The sequence below is a fragment of the Heterodontus francisci genome, chromosome 31 (assembly GCF_036365525.1).
Source record: "Heterodontus francisci isolate sHetFra1 chromosome 31, sHetFra1.hap1, whole genome shotgun sequence".
NCBI lineage: Eukaryota > Metazoa > Chordata > Chondrichthyes > Heterodontiformes > Heterodontidae > Heterodontus > Heterodontus francisci.
Window position 1 is genome coordinate 40,114,941 of NC_090401.1, and position 14,695 is coordinate 40,129,635.

A 14,695-nucleotide genomic window follows, 5' to 3' on the forward strand; every position below is an offset into this window, starting at 1 on the left:
GACCCTTCATGTTGTGCAAGCTGAAGAGCAGTGCCTTGATTAAATTGTGCTTGCAACTTGTTCTTATATTTGCAACCATTTCTCCCTTCAATTGTAACATAATATTTAATAGCACAAACCCAATTTGATCTGCACCCTTAAAACCTTCCCATTGCACACATTGGCTTCTTATTAATGCCGGTATGTTGTCTTCTTTTATTCTGAAGCCAGATGATTTTAATATGCAGATATCAGAGTTGGTTCATTTTTAGAATCAATACCAACTTACTCTACTCTGGCACATGCACCAGTCTTCATAAAAACTATATGCACAGGAAGAACAAAAAGGAAATAATTTCATGACATCTCAAAGCCCTGCATATCTGCAGAAGTAATTCATCAGTCACTCCTTTTATGGGGACGGACATGACTGCCACTTACCCACAGTAAGATCCCACAAATGGTAAATAAAGAAGTATGACCGGTTAATTGTTTTGTTATTGTGGTTAAGGGAGACCAACATTGGGAGACTTCCCTGCTCTTAAAATAACTCCATCCATCTGAAACGGCAGATAGGACTGCAGTTTAATATTTTAACAAAGACTGTAACTCCACCATGGCAACATTCCTTCACCAAAGTGCCCAGGTTATGGGCTAAAGTTGTGAGTTGAGCTTAAATTCATGACGTTTTGATACAATTTACAATGCTACCAAATGGGAGAACCTGTTCATTTAATATTAAAATTTAAATTAAAAAACAAATCCCTCATTTATTTTTCATCAAAATCCCTTTGGTCTTTCTGTATCTTTCTAAAGTGGCTTTCCTCCAGCTTGTTTGTCATATTTTATTATTTGGTATTCGTCTCCAGTTGAGGCCTATCGTCCTCTATGATGAGGAAGACAGAATGAGGTTTTGCCTCCAACACTAGCAATGGAACATTACCTTTGTAGATGCTGAATAATTGCAGGAATAGGGAGCATAATAGACTATTGGGATCAAGTCTGAAGTTTGAGGATGAAGAAAAGAGAAGGGCGGCAAGGAACACCGACCAATCAGGGTTTGTCGGAAAATATTCACTGGTATTCAGGATATGTGTCAGCCTTCACGGATGCGAAATGCTGATTTGGAGTTCAGCTCACATAGATGGTAATAATTGCAAAATAAATTTATGGTGCAGTGGTTCCTCTTTTCTAAAATAAAAAGACATATAAATGGCTTAAACTGGAGTCCCCAACCATATCTGACTTTTGACCTTGGATACCTTCATCTCAGTCTATTTTACCACTCTGGTAGAGTGTCCTCACATCCCAAGTTCCGATTTTCAAGAGTTCTTGTCTGGTTTTCAGAGTAGCCTTCTGAGTTTGGTCTGCCCTCGTTATTCACCTGGCTATTTCTACTTCCTAGCAAGTCCTCCTCTTCCCTTTCCTATTTACAGCAGACATCTCCACAGGGGGCCCAGATCTGCCTAAATCACTGCTACTGTCTACACTAGATTCCATGATTAACTATGGGTGATACTTGGTGAGTAGCCTGACTCTTCCAAGGTGACTGGCCACTTGTCCTTAAGTGTCATGACTCTGCCTCAGATGTGTTGCACATTTTGCTGTTGTTCTTTTTGAACAATTAACTGAGTAGTGAGTTCTTCTGCCTCAACTGCTGGTCCAGGCTTTGTGCACTTGAAAAGGGTGACGCTTCTTGTACACCATCTTGTGAAGTTGCTGTTCTCCCTCACTTAGTCCAGCATGCCAGCCGAGGTGAGGTCCCAGGGTGTGCCCGCTGGTGTGCACCAGCTCCTTGGAGACATAAGAGACCCGTAGCAGTGGGAGACCAGGGATCCTTGTCCATACCCATGCTGTCATGGATGTGTGGCTGACAAGGCTACTCCTTACATACTACATCATACGCCATGTACTGCAGGAGATTGTGAAGAAGGTGAATGCGAGGATTATGGAACATGGATTAAGAATGAATGTGATAATGGTGATGAGCAGAGACCTAACCCCAGAAGTGAAAATTGAAGTAAATGGACAAGTCCTGGAACAAGTGAAAAGGTTCACTTACCTTGGACAGATTATCACAGATGATGGGAGACGTGATTGTGAGATCCAAAGGAGAACTGAGATACCCAAGACCAACCTTGTCAGAATGCAGGACGTGTCGACATTAAAGAAACTGAACCTGAATCTTAGAAAAAGAATGCTGAGGTGCTACATTTTGTCATCTATTATATGCTTCAGGGACACGGACAACAAACAAAGAGACTATTGTTATGACCAGGTGAGAAAGGGGTTCCCTCTCAGCCTTTGCCTGGTTTAACCATAACAGGTTTTAATTTTAGAAACACTGTGTTTTTAGCTCCCCCTCAGTGAATCCTTGTTCATTGCTCCAATTGTGGGGTAAAGAAATCAGAAAGGTTTCCTCACATTTAACCAAGAAAGGTAGAAGTTTATTAATCTTAAAGTTTAATCCGGTTAATGACTATGAATATGCGACGTGACCATGCCAGCATGCATACGCAATAAACACACACGCAGATAGAGACAGAAAAAGTAGAAAGATTAAAGGGGAAAAGTTTGAGGCAATATTTGTTAGTTATTTACTATCCTTTGACTCAATGTGGAGTTTTTGGTTGCCAGAAAGTCCTGCTATGCGTTGGGGCCCAGTTCACGCTTAACTTGTTTTGCTGTCGGAGTCTTTTCTCTCTTGATGTTTAAATGTCTTCTGTGGGTCCGGTGGCTTGGGAGAAGGCAAGAGAGAGACAGCCAGGAGAGAGGCTTGTTTGTTCCAGCTTCAATTGCAAGCTGCTTTCTGTTCCTTTCTGTGGCACAATTTAAAAAAAAAACAGGTTGCCCAGCAGGTTAGTCATGTGACTAACTCCTTATTTGAACAGTCTCTTCTGCAGGGTTTGTGGATTGTATTATCTTAGCAGGGCCTGGAATGCACTTCCTTACACCTTCAATGTTTGGTGATCAAAATCCTTTTGGGTTAATTTGAGCAGGGAATAATCCTTTGTCTTCACAAGCAGCGTCTCTTAGTATGCAAATGTCCTTCCAGCCCAGTGTCTGGTGATCTTCAAACAAGTCATTTCCTCACTCCAGCAACAGTTTAAAATCAATGTTCATATGACAAAATTAATATGCCTCATTCTTGTCAGGTGGGGGTCTGTATGTCACTATTGATAAGGTGAATGTATTCCAGATGTGGACATATCAGAGGATGTTGCACACATCCTGCACAGATAGAAAGGCTAATGAGGAAGTGCTGGAAATGGCTGGCGAAATGATAACATCAGTGCATAACATCAAAGAGAGAATGATGCAATATTTTGGTCACATCATTAGAGCAGAAGGTAGACAGAGACAATTATTGGAAGGGAAGATTGACGGAAAACATAGGAGAGGGAAGCAGAGGAGAAAATGGATGACGATATCATGGACTGGATGCAGTTGACATATGCGGAATGTGTAATAGCAGCACAGGACAGAGAGAGATGGAGATCCACGGCAGTCAACCATCTGGGAAGAAGATGACACGAATGAATGAACCTTCATTTCACTTCTGTAAGGGGTGAAAATTATGAATTTGCCTTTTTATAGTATTAAGTCCTCACTGAGAGGAAACTACTATGAATGACAATTGAAAACTTTTTAAAGCATTCTGTTCCCTTAAACAGATCAATGTGTTTGGCTTGCTTTTTAACTTAATACAGATTAAAAAAAGAAACATGGTATGCTTTTATCAGGAGGAGTAAAACCTAGCTTAACTACTGTCTACCTTTAGGCAGTAGATTTGACCAATGCACCTTCGTTCTTTGTACAGTCAGTAAGGAAGTTTCAGTCTTTTCCTCCTCAGCAGACTGGGTTGTTAACCACATCCTCCATTAGAGTGTTGGTGTGTTTGGGCTGGATGCTCATTTTTTTTTCTCTCATCCCAATTATAAATTCACAGTTGTGTTTTCTGGATCTCGGGAGATCTCTTTTGTAAACTGGCCATTCTTAAGAATGTTGCAGCTCTGTTTGGAGTGAAATATTGTGTGGTGCCTCTAAATCTAAGTGGTTTTAAATCATCACATTTCATCAGTGAGGAAATCATCCTGTGTTTAACACTTGTATTGTCCTTTTCAGAGAGAGGAAAAAGGGCAACAGTTGGGCCATCTGACAGTGGAGCTGCTGGTAAACCCCAATCAGAAAGCTCCACCAATAGCCATCTCAAAACAGGTGAGATCAGCTTCTGCCCTTTTCACTAGATTGGAGAAGGAGTAGGGGTCCTGTCCATGGAAGATACAGGGCTGATGGTGCGAAGCTACACTGCTAGCATGGAGTTTAATGGCTGCAAGTAGGGCTTGGAGATCGGGCTCAAACATCGTAGCCCCAATTCTGTGTTCTACACTCCACACTACTTTAACAAAACTCCATGCCAGCAGAAAAACTTTGCAGTTTTTGGTCTTGCATAACCATTTCATATCCTCTTCATTTCCTCTGGCTTAGAAACAGTTCGTGTTGTTGCTTTGCCATCTCATGATTCTAGTTTAATACTTAAAAGACACTGTGGCGGAGTGGGGGGGGGGGGGGGTGGAGGTGGGGTGGTGCGGGAACTGGTGTGACAGGTTATATTTTCTTTCAATTTTACTATTTTTAAGTGAAATCTAAGGCTTCAGTATTTTCTGTAGAAGAATGTTATATTTATGTACTTACTTTACAATAAAGGAAAATATATATTGTGTTAGGGAAAGTGTGTTAAACTTTCTGCTGCTCTGACGAAAGACAAATAAAGTAATTGAAAAATGAATGTCTTCAAAGATATTCTTTGATTTGCATTAAAACAAAAGAACTCTAATGGAGACTTTTCAAGATCTATTTGTGCAATTCAACTCGTCGGCGTGAGTTTTTTGGTAGTTGCCACTAAATTGAACAGGAATGCTCATCGTTTCAGGTACTGGTTGCAGAAGATATTCCCTCTTGGGCCACGTCATTGCAATACTAATCCTGTTGAAATTTATAAAGCTGTAGTAGCAAGACTTGTGGCCTGGGCTACCTGAGGGAGAGGAGAAATATTTATACATAACATGAATTAAATTAAGTCAAACCTCTTTGAGTGACAATTGTGTGCAGTAATGTAGTTAATTCGCTTCTGTGAATATCTGGTTATATGCAAGTTGTCATATATTTTTCCTTTTTAAGGGATGAATATATATATAGACTCTGTCTACACAGTCTCATTTTTCAGTTTATTTTAGCCGGACTAAAATGCAATTTTAAAAAAATTCCCAGCAGAAGTAGCCACAGCAAATTTGTTGGATTTAACTGAAGGAGCAATATCTTCGTTATCGACAAACCACAGACGTGATCTCTCGATCGCAGATACAAACTGTTCAGTAAACAACAACGTTGTATGGGTAAGTGTAACCAGTGTTGAGGAAATGCATGTTAATAATAATGGGCATATGGTTTTAGGGAATGAGTTGGTTCGCTTTATTTTGCTTTGTTTAAAATACACAATTTATTTAATTCAATTGTGGACATCTTAGAATAGAATCATACAATTTAGAAAGAGACCATTTGACCCAACATATCTGTATTGGCATCTAGGCACCATCAACCCTGAACAGATCATTCTAACAATCTTTATGGTACACTGCGGTGTTATATAAGTAAAATAATTTTTTGAGGGGACGTATATCTACAGGTTTCAAGTGACCGGGATCAGAAACATTAATCCCATTGCCGAGGGCTGGCTAAATTTTCTGACTTGAGTTCAGTTTAAATACAGCTACCACTGTGGCTAACTCCTCCAGATTAGATTGAACTCAAAGTCTTTATTTAAGTTTGAGTGTTTTTCCCTTCCTCATTCCACCCCCTCCCAATTTAACATGTTGTCCTATCTATTCTGCAGCAAAATGATTAGTGACATGGTGACTTAAGCCAAATGGATAATCTTCCCAAATACTTTTTATCTCCTTTTCTTTAGTGGTGTTGGTTTGAGGTGTGGGCGGGGTGGGGGGTGCCAGGGGGCGGTGAGGTGAGGGTAAGGTAGGGGGGAAAGATGTTGGCCAGAAAGTTAGAAGAACTCCTCTACTCTTTGAGTAGTATATCCATCTGAGAGATCAGACAGAGCTTCTGTTTAATGTCTTAGCAAAAGAAAGGCACCTTTGGCAGTACTGCACTCAGATGTCAACCCAGATGATATGCTCAAGTCTGTAGAGTGGAACTTGAGCCCATATCCTTCTGACTCAGCCGCCAAAGCTGAGATCTAAAAGACATTTCTGAAGAGAGACAAAATTAGAAAGGTGAATGATAATTTTCCATGACTGCGGTACCCCCTCCCTCCCAGGCTGCTGTTGGAAACTTTATCCAAGATGGTCTCTGCTGTAAGCAGGATGGATGCATGACTTTTGCAAAGTTTCGCTGTTGACCTGCCAAACACTTTTCTGTGCCATATAGGTGGACATTTGTAAAGTGCAATTAACCAAACCCAATTGTTTTGGATAATTTTTTTGTTTTAATTGTGCTAACCTTCCTTGTCTGTTTGGGTGTATTTGCTAAATACAGATCAACTGGTTGAATATTTGGTGTTAAACTACTACTTTAATTGGTTTTCAGGAAATGGATGATGACCTGGATGAAGCTTTTGCAAGGTAAAAATTGAATTTTCTTCCTAAATTTCTAGCCTCCATGTACTATGAATGACCTACTTTGAGCACTTTTTCATCATGATTAATTTCATTTTTTGCTGCATGCCAAACTCATCTCCCATTCTGACTTTTACAAGCTGCAATTTGGATAGCTTTAACCCAGCTACAGGTAATTATAGTGACTGCACGGTTTGAAACTTTCAGCCCACCAACTCTGCAGATGATCCTCTCTACACTGTGTGTAGCAAGTAACAAATCTGTAAAGTATTCCGGTTGTACTTGTGCTTCACACTGTGTATGTTGTCGCCCTGCTGAGTTTAATTGCCTGTTGCCAATCTGACTAAGTTATCCTGCTGTGTGGAAGGAGTGTAATGCATCTTTATGACTTTAAGAAAAATCTATTCAGTTTGGATCTAGGAATGTATTGAACAGGCCACGTACATTGTAAAGAGGAGCTTAAACTGAAGAGTGATTTAATAGTAGATCTGTAACAGAGGAAATTGCACTGCTGCTCAAATGAAACTTGAGCCATGAATACTGAATGTGGAAAATTCAAATGCTAATGCTTTTGTTTTTCAATAGTCTCCTATTATCATGTTGTCTTGGTGTATTACAATAAATATTTTTGACAGCAGTCAGCTCTCCCTTGGTTGGTCGAGGATGTTGAGAAGATGAAAGCCACTCCATTCTGAGTGTTGTTATGGTGAAGAAGGCGATGGGGGAGCAGCTGTCAAATTACACTCCTGTGTGTTGCTTGGTTTAGGGCACTTGTACATCAGCTGCTCTTGTATGGGTGATGGGAAAGCAATGTCTGCGCATTAGCTCTGTGTTGATGTTGCAAAAAGTGGCTCCTTTGTCTAGATGACAGTGACGATGTGGGACTCTGATTCAGTCACTGGGGGACTAGGGAGTTGTTATTTTATTTTAGAAATGCAAATACAGGGAGCAAGGACAGAAAGCTGCTCTTGCAGTCAGCATCTGAAGCAGCATAGGAATATAGGAGCAGGAGTAGGCCATTCAGCCCATCGAGCCTTCCTCGCCATTCAATACGATCTTGGCTGATCTTCTACTTCAATGTCTTTTTCCCACACTATCCTCATATCCCCTTATGTCATTTGTATTTAGAAATCTGTCAATGTCTGCTTTAAACATAGTCAATGACTGAGCTTCCACAGCCTTCTACGATAGAGAATTCCAAAGATTCACAACCCCCTGAGTAAAGAAATTTCTCCCCATCTCTGTCCTAAGTGGCTTCCCCCTTATTTTGCAGTTGTGTCCCCTGGTTCTAGACTCCCCAACCAGGGGAAACATCTTAGCTGCATCTAACCCTGTCTATCCCTTTAAGTATTTTGTAGGTTTCAATGAGATCATCTCTCATTCTTCGAAACTCTAGAGAATACAGGCCCAGTTTCCCCAATCTCTCTTCATAGGACAGTCCTGCCATCCCGGGTACAAGTCTGGTGAACCTTCATTGCACTCCCTCTATGGCAATAATATCCTTCCTAAGGGAAGGGGACCAAAACTGCACACAGTACTCCATGTGTGGTCTAACCAAAGTTCTATACAAGTGAAGACTTCACTACTCCTGTACTCAAATCCTCTTGCGATAAAGGCTAACATACCATTAGCCTTCTTAATTGCTTGCTGCACCTGCGTGTTAGCTTTCAGTGACTTATTGACAAGGACACCCAGGTCCCATTGTACATCTATACTTTCTAATCTCTTACCATTTAAGAAATACTCTGCACATCTGTTCCTCCTACCAAAGTGGATAACCTCACATTTTTCCACATTTTATTCCATCTGCTCCGTTCTTGCCCACTCACCAAGTCTGTCCAAATCTCCTTGCATTGCATCTTCCTCACAACATACATTCCCACCTGATTTTGTGTCATCCGTGAAATTGGAAATGCCACATTTGGTCCCAAAATCCAAATCATTGATATATATTGTGAACAGCTGGGGCCCAAGCACTGATCCCTGCGGTACCCACTAGTCACAGCCTGCCATCACGAGAATGACCCGTTTATTCCTACTCTCTGCTTTCTGCCTGTTAACCAATCCTTAATCCATGCAAGTATATTACCTCCTATCCCATGTACTTTAATTTTGCTAACCAACCTCCTGGGTGGGGGGGGGGTCTTTATCAAAAGCCTTCTGAAAATCCAAGTATACCATGTCCACTGACTCCCCTTTATCAATTTTGTTAGTAAGATCCTCAAAAAAGCTCCAAAAAACAGGTTTGTCAAACATGATTTTCCATTCATAGATCCATGTTGACTTTGCCCAGTCAGATCATTATTATCCAAGTGTCCATTTATCACATCCTTTAGAATAGATTCTAACATTTTCCCAACAACAGATGTAAGGCTAAGAGGTTTGTAATTCCCTGTTTTCTCTCTCCCTCCCTTCTTAAATAGTGGGGTGCCATTGGCGACCTTCCAACTTGCAGGAACTGCTCCAGAATTTATAGTATTTTGGAAGATGATCACCAATGCATCCACTATCTCCATAGCTACCTCTTTCAACATTCTGGGATGTAGAATATCAGCTCCTGGGGACTTATCAACCTTCAGTCCCATTAATTGCTCCAATACAACCTTCTTACTAATACTAATTTGCTTCAATTCCTCATTCCCCCTAATCCCTTGGATCGCTAATTCTGGGAGATTTCTTGTATCTTCCTCCATGAAGACAGACACAAAATGATCATTTCGCTTCTTTGCCATTTCTCTATTCCCCACTATAAATTCTCCTGACTCTGCCTGTAATAGTCCCACATTTGTCTTAGCCAAACATTTCCTTTTTAGGTACCTACAGAAGCTTTTACAGTTCATTTTTATATTTTTTGCTAGCTTACATTCATATTATATTCTCCCTTGCTTTACCAGTTTCTCCGTCCTCCATATCTGTATTCTAAAATCCACTAAAGGCCAGCTCTGGTATGAAATTGAAACCAAACCCGACCACATCCAACCTGACCCGGGCCTGAGTCCTTTGATTTTTTTTCCCCACACCTGACCCGAGCTGACTACCGTAACAAAGTTAATTATATCAAACAGGTTACTGCACCCTATCTTGTCCAAATGTTGTGATCCTCCATTCTGGCAGCACGTTTCCCGCCTTGATGTCCCAGCAGAAAGTTCAAATTTTGAAGATTACTTCCCTCCCTGAGTAAGGCAGCACTGTGTCCACGTCCAGCCCGACCCGACACAAGCCTGAATGCTGGACTCGGAAGAGAGACCTGACCCAACCCGAACCCAACACGTCATTGTGTCTGTTCGGGTTTGGGTCAGGTAGCCATGTTTTACCCCACATTACCAATACTGTTTTGGTGGCCTATAAACAACTCCTACTAATGTTTCCTGACCCTTGCTGTTTCTTAGCTCCACCCAAACAGATTCCACATTTTGTTCTTCCGATCAGAGATCCTCCCTTACTGATCCCATCCCTTATTATCACCTCCTTTTCATTTTTGCCTGTCCTTCCTAAATGTTGAATATCCTCGAATATTAAGTTCCCAGTCTTGGTCACCCTGCAGCCACGTTTCCGTTATGGCAATTAGATCATACCCATTTACCTCTATTTGGGCCTTTAAATCATCTACCTTGTTGCGAATGCTGTGTGACTTCAGGTCGAATGCCCTTAACCTTGTCTTCTTGACATTCTGCATTCTAAGCCTAGTTAGTGCTTGCCTTTGTTTCATCTGCCTTCTAATGTCACTTGCTGCTTTTCTACCTCCTATTACCAGCTTTACTTCTTTCCAATTTGAGATACCCCTCAGGTTCCCATACTCCTGACAAACTAGTTGAAACCCTCCTCAATAGCACCAGCAAATCTCCCTGCAAGGATGTTAGTTCTGGTCCTGTTAAGGTGTAGCCCGTCCATCTTGTACAGGTCCCACATGCCCCAGAACCAATCCCAATGCCTTACAAATCTAATGCCCTCCTTCCTACACCAGTTCTCCAGCCACGTGTTCAATCGATCAATCCTCCCATTCCTATGCTCACTAGCACGTGGCACTGGGAGTAATCCTGAGATTACTGCTTTGGAGGTCCTGCTTTTTAATTTCCTTCCTAACTCCCTCAAATCTGTTTTCAGGACCTCATCCCTCTTCCTACCTATGTCATTGGTACCAATGTGGACTATGACCTCTGGCTGTTCACCCTCTCCCAGAAGGATGTCCTACAGCCACTCCATGACATCCTTGACCCTGGCACCAGGAAGGCAACACACCATCCTGGAGTCACGTTTACTGCTGCAGAAACACCTGTCTGATACCCTAACTATCAAATCCCCTATCACTATTGTTCTTCCACTCCTCTTCCTCTCCTCCTGTGTAGCTGAGCCACCCATGGTGCCATAGATTTTGCTCTGGCTGTACTCCCCCTGAGGAACTATCACCCTCACCAGTATCTAAAATGGAAAAGCAATTCGCAAGCAAGGTGGACTCAGGGGATTCCAGCACTGCCTGCCTGGTTCTCTTAGATTGCCTGGCAGTCACCCATTCCCTCTCTGCCTGCGTGCTCCTAACCTGTGATGTGACCACTTCCCGAAACATGCTATCCACATAGTCCTCTGCCTCGTGGATGTACAACAGTGACTCCAGCTGCCGCTTGAGTTCCGAAACCCAGAACTCAAGCTTCTGCAGCCAGTGACACTTCCTGCAGGTGTGTTCGTCTAGGACACGTGTTGCATCCATGACTTCCCACATACCGCAGGACGTACATTCCACTTGGCCGAGCTGACCAGCCATATCGTAACTTTAAACACTTTTTATTACAATGGGAAGTAAAATAACTTACCAGTTACTCACCAATCAACTTCTTCCCCTGTACCGAAAAGAGAGGCAGCTGCTGGAGGCTGAAAATAGGTAGAAGAAAGAAAGGACCCCCTCCCTCACGCACCAAACTCTCACTTTACACTCTGTGCACTCAAATTTATTTTCTTCTTAATTTATAGTTCCCCTCCTTACTGAACTTCCTCAATTACCTGTTAACCGTGGAGCGGAGTCAACTCTCCCTTGTCCACAGCTACAGTTACTGGCTTAGTACAAAGAGGGGGAACTCAGTCCTTTCTTTAACTATCCATTTACTTTATTCATGTTGTTGTACAATGTAAGAATAAGGCTTATACACTTAGTTAGACAAAAACATACAACTCCACTGAGTTACACAGTTAATAACAAAACTAGCTAGAATTCATAAGCACACCCACTAGGTTCCTCTGACCTTTCCCTGTCCTAGTCACAGAATACAAAGGATATTACCCGAAAAAGGGAGAGTTAACGCTGGCCAGGCATTCCGTTCTCTCTCTCTCTTCTACGTCGTCGCCGCGTCGCTCACGCAGGGTCTTCCACTTCCACGATGGTTGATCTCCGGAGTTTTCGCTGGCTCTATGCCCAAAAAGCTCTATTCTTATCCTGTTGCTTATCTCTCCAAATCTGAGCTGTGTCTTTCCGGTTGGCTTAAGCCTGCTCACCTTGTTCACAGCTTCTCTTAATTGGCCCAGGCCCAAAGACCCCGGTATCACACCGTGTCCAAATAAAGCCCTTTTCCTGTGTCCTGTTCTTTGTCTTGTCCCATAAAGTAATTAGTTCAAACTGGTTTTTACCAGCACAGGCCAGTGTCCGAGCTCCAGGTTACTACAGGTCAAACAATTCCAGCAGTTTGTAACTGATTCTGTGTTTCTTGCAGCCCCTGGCCAACTTACCAAACTCCCTTCTTAACACTCTGTGCCCTCCAGCAGCAGTCAATGCAGCCAAGCCGCACTGAGTCCCTTGAATTTATACACTGAAAACAATGCTGTATCAGCTCTGCTGGAGCTCTGCTACAGCTCAGAAACCAGTTTAAGCAAGCTACCTAATTAACTAGCTACAGCTACTCCTCAGAGTGTTAGTATACTCCTGTTTAAAACTGCAAGAAACCTAACTTGCCTCTTAACTGAAACAGGAATTTCAATTAATTGCTAGATGTAAACAAAACAAAACAAAAACTAGTCTTGAGAGATTAACCCTTAAAATTCACTCACTTAACAAACTCCCTTCACCCTCAGTGCAGCATATGCAAAAACAATTTTTTATTTTTCTTCCTCTTATCTCTTCTGGTAAGGAGACCAGAGATCTGTGACATCCACTGCTGAAAGGGAGGAATTCCAAATCTTGCTAATTTTAAGTGGAGACCTGACAGCAGTTCACAAGACCCATGAAAATGTCTTTCTGATGCTGCTACATCTTTGAATGTAGCAGTTATTGCTACTAGGCTGACCGCTTTCTCCAGAACTCCTCTACCTTTGCAACTCGATCAATGGCCATCCTTTACTCTTTTTCTCACCACTTTCACAATCTCTTCCTTGCCCTCCATGCTAACAGGCATTGTAAATAGTTCCAACTACTCTGTCCCCTTCCCTTTCAAAACAGCCATTATTAACCCCCCCCCCTCACAAAAAGAAATCTGTTCCTACAAACAGCTGTCCCATCTTCAACCTCCCTTCTCTTTCCAAATTCTTTGAACATGTTCTAGTCTCTCAAATCTGTGCCCATCTCTCCCCATCTCCCCATCTGAATTTTGGTTTCCCGCTCCTGCCACAGCAATGAAATGGTCCTAATCAGAACCAAATGACATCCTCTGTGACTGTGACCATAGTGTATTTTCCCTCGTCAACCTCTCTATCAGTTGTTCTATTCGTGTAATTGATTGAGGGAACAATGTAGCGTGCCCTCAAACAGTTGCAGTCATGGTGATACTGTGCCAATCTTATAAATAGAGTACTTGATAGTAATTGTTATGAGATGCTAGCTGAACTGAAAAGAGCATATTTTATAAAGCGGACCTGTTAAAGCAGGATTATCAGTTACCTATTAGTTTTATTTTACTCTATTTTCCATGCTATTCATTTCCTTAAACAATCCTATAATAGTGTTGCCATCTTTAAAAATGTCTGCAATTGCTCCCTTTTATGTATCAAATTGTACCGTTGCAAAATGAGAACAAAACTGGAGTGATTGCAATACATTCATTCTTGTGGGTTTTTTTAAGCTGCGAAATGTGTTATCTGTTAACTGGTTTCATTGTCTCCTGTGAGTTGCTGCTGAATTGACCACCCGTGTTCATTGGTGGCATCAGGACTTTGACACACAAAGAAAGAACTTCCATCTATTTAGTGCCTTTCACTACCTCAAGACCTCCCAAAGTGTTTTATTGCTAATTAAGTACTTTTGAAGTGGATTCACTGTTGTAATTGTTACAAAAGTGCTTCTATTTTTTTTTTGTTAAATATATGATTTTGAGGACTTATATTTAAAGTGCAGAGATGGAGTCATTGGAAGGCTGAAGATTTCATAGAAGCTGGACTTTGCCTTGTTGTTGACAGTTCATTGAAAGGACACAGAGATATTGTTTAAAAACAACCTTGCTGGAAGTCATGTGTTTTAAGCAATAAACAACAGAAACCTTTACCTGGGGAAGATATTTACAGAGAAGTGACAGGTTAAGATTTTTAGATGTCAAGAGGCTGACTCTTGAGATATTGGGCTGAATTTTACCAGCCCCTCAACGTCGTGGGTCGGGGTGAGGGGGGCAGCAAAATTCAGTGGGGAGAGGCCCGCTTTGACTCGCAACGTCGAGAAGAGCCCGCCGCATATTACCGGTGGCAGGGGGACCTCGGTGCAGGGCCCCCACCGCCTGGCGGCGTGGCCATCATCTATATATGCAGATTAACATTAATTAGATGCAAATAAGCTTACCTGCAGGTGGCGGCTATCCCAGACCGACTTTACCGCTGCTGTTCGTCCTTCACGTGCCTTCAGAATTCCGTACAGAGTTCCAAGGCAAAAACCTGGTGGGGAGGGGGGAAGTAATAACATTTTCAGGGCAGGAGGGATGGAGGAGCAGGGAAAACAATATTTATTGGCAGTGGGGATGGTGGGAAGGGGTTGAAGGGCAAAAGTTAGAAGGTTGTGGGGGGGGGAAGGTTCGGGTAGGGTAAAAGGCAATTTTTTTCAATATCGGGCAATGAAATGACCATTGAGGGATGCTGGGGAAGGGCCTCTATATTATTTTTATTTGTTAATTAGAAATATAGCA

At 42.0% G+C, this 14,695-nt stretch overlaps 1 protein-coding gene across 3 annotated transcripts in view; it reads left to right on the forward strand.

Moving 5' to 3' along the window:
* The window catches only part of ldlrap1b (low density lipoprotein receptor adaptor protein 1b), a 53,966-nt gene that overhangs the window by 35,875 nt on the left and 3,396 nt on the right, over positions 1–14,695 (forward strand). For 2 of the 3 annotated variants that reach the window (XM_068011361.1, XM_068011359.1), the window contains exons 6-8: positions 4,105–4,197; positions 5,251–5,375; positions 6,580–6,614. In XM_068011361.1, coding sequence (XP_067867462.1) covers positions 4,105–4,197; positions 5,251–5,375; positions 6,580–6,614 — 253 coding nt within the window. The remainder of the gene's footprint in view (positions 1–4,104; positions 4,198–5,250; positions 5,376–6,579; positions 6,615–14,695) is intronic. The other variant, XM_068011360.1, reaches the window with a different exon arrangement.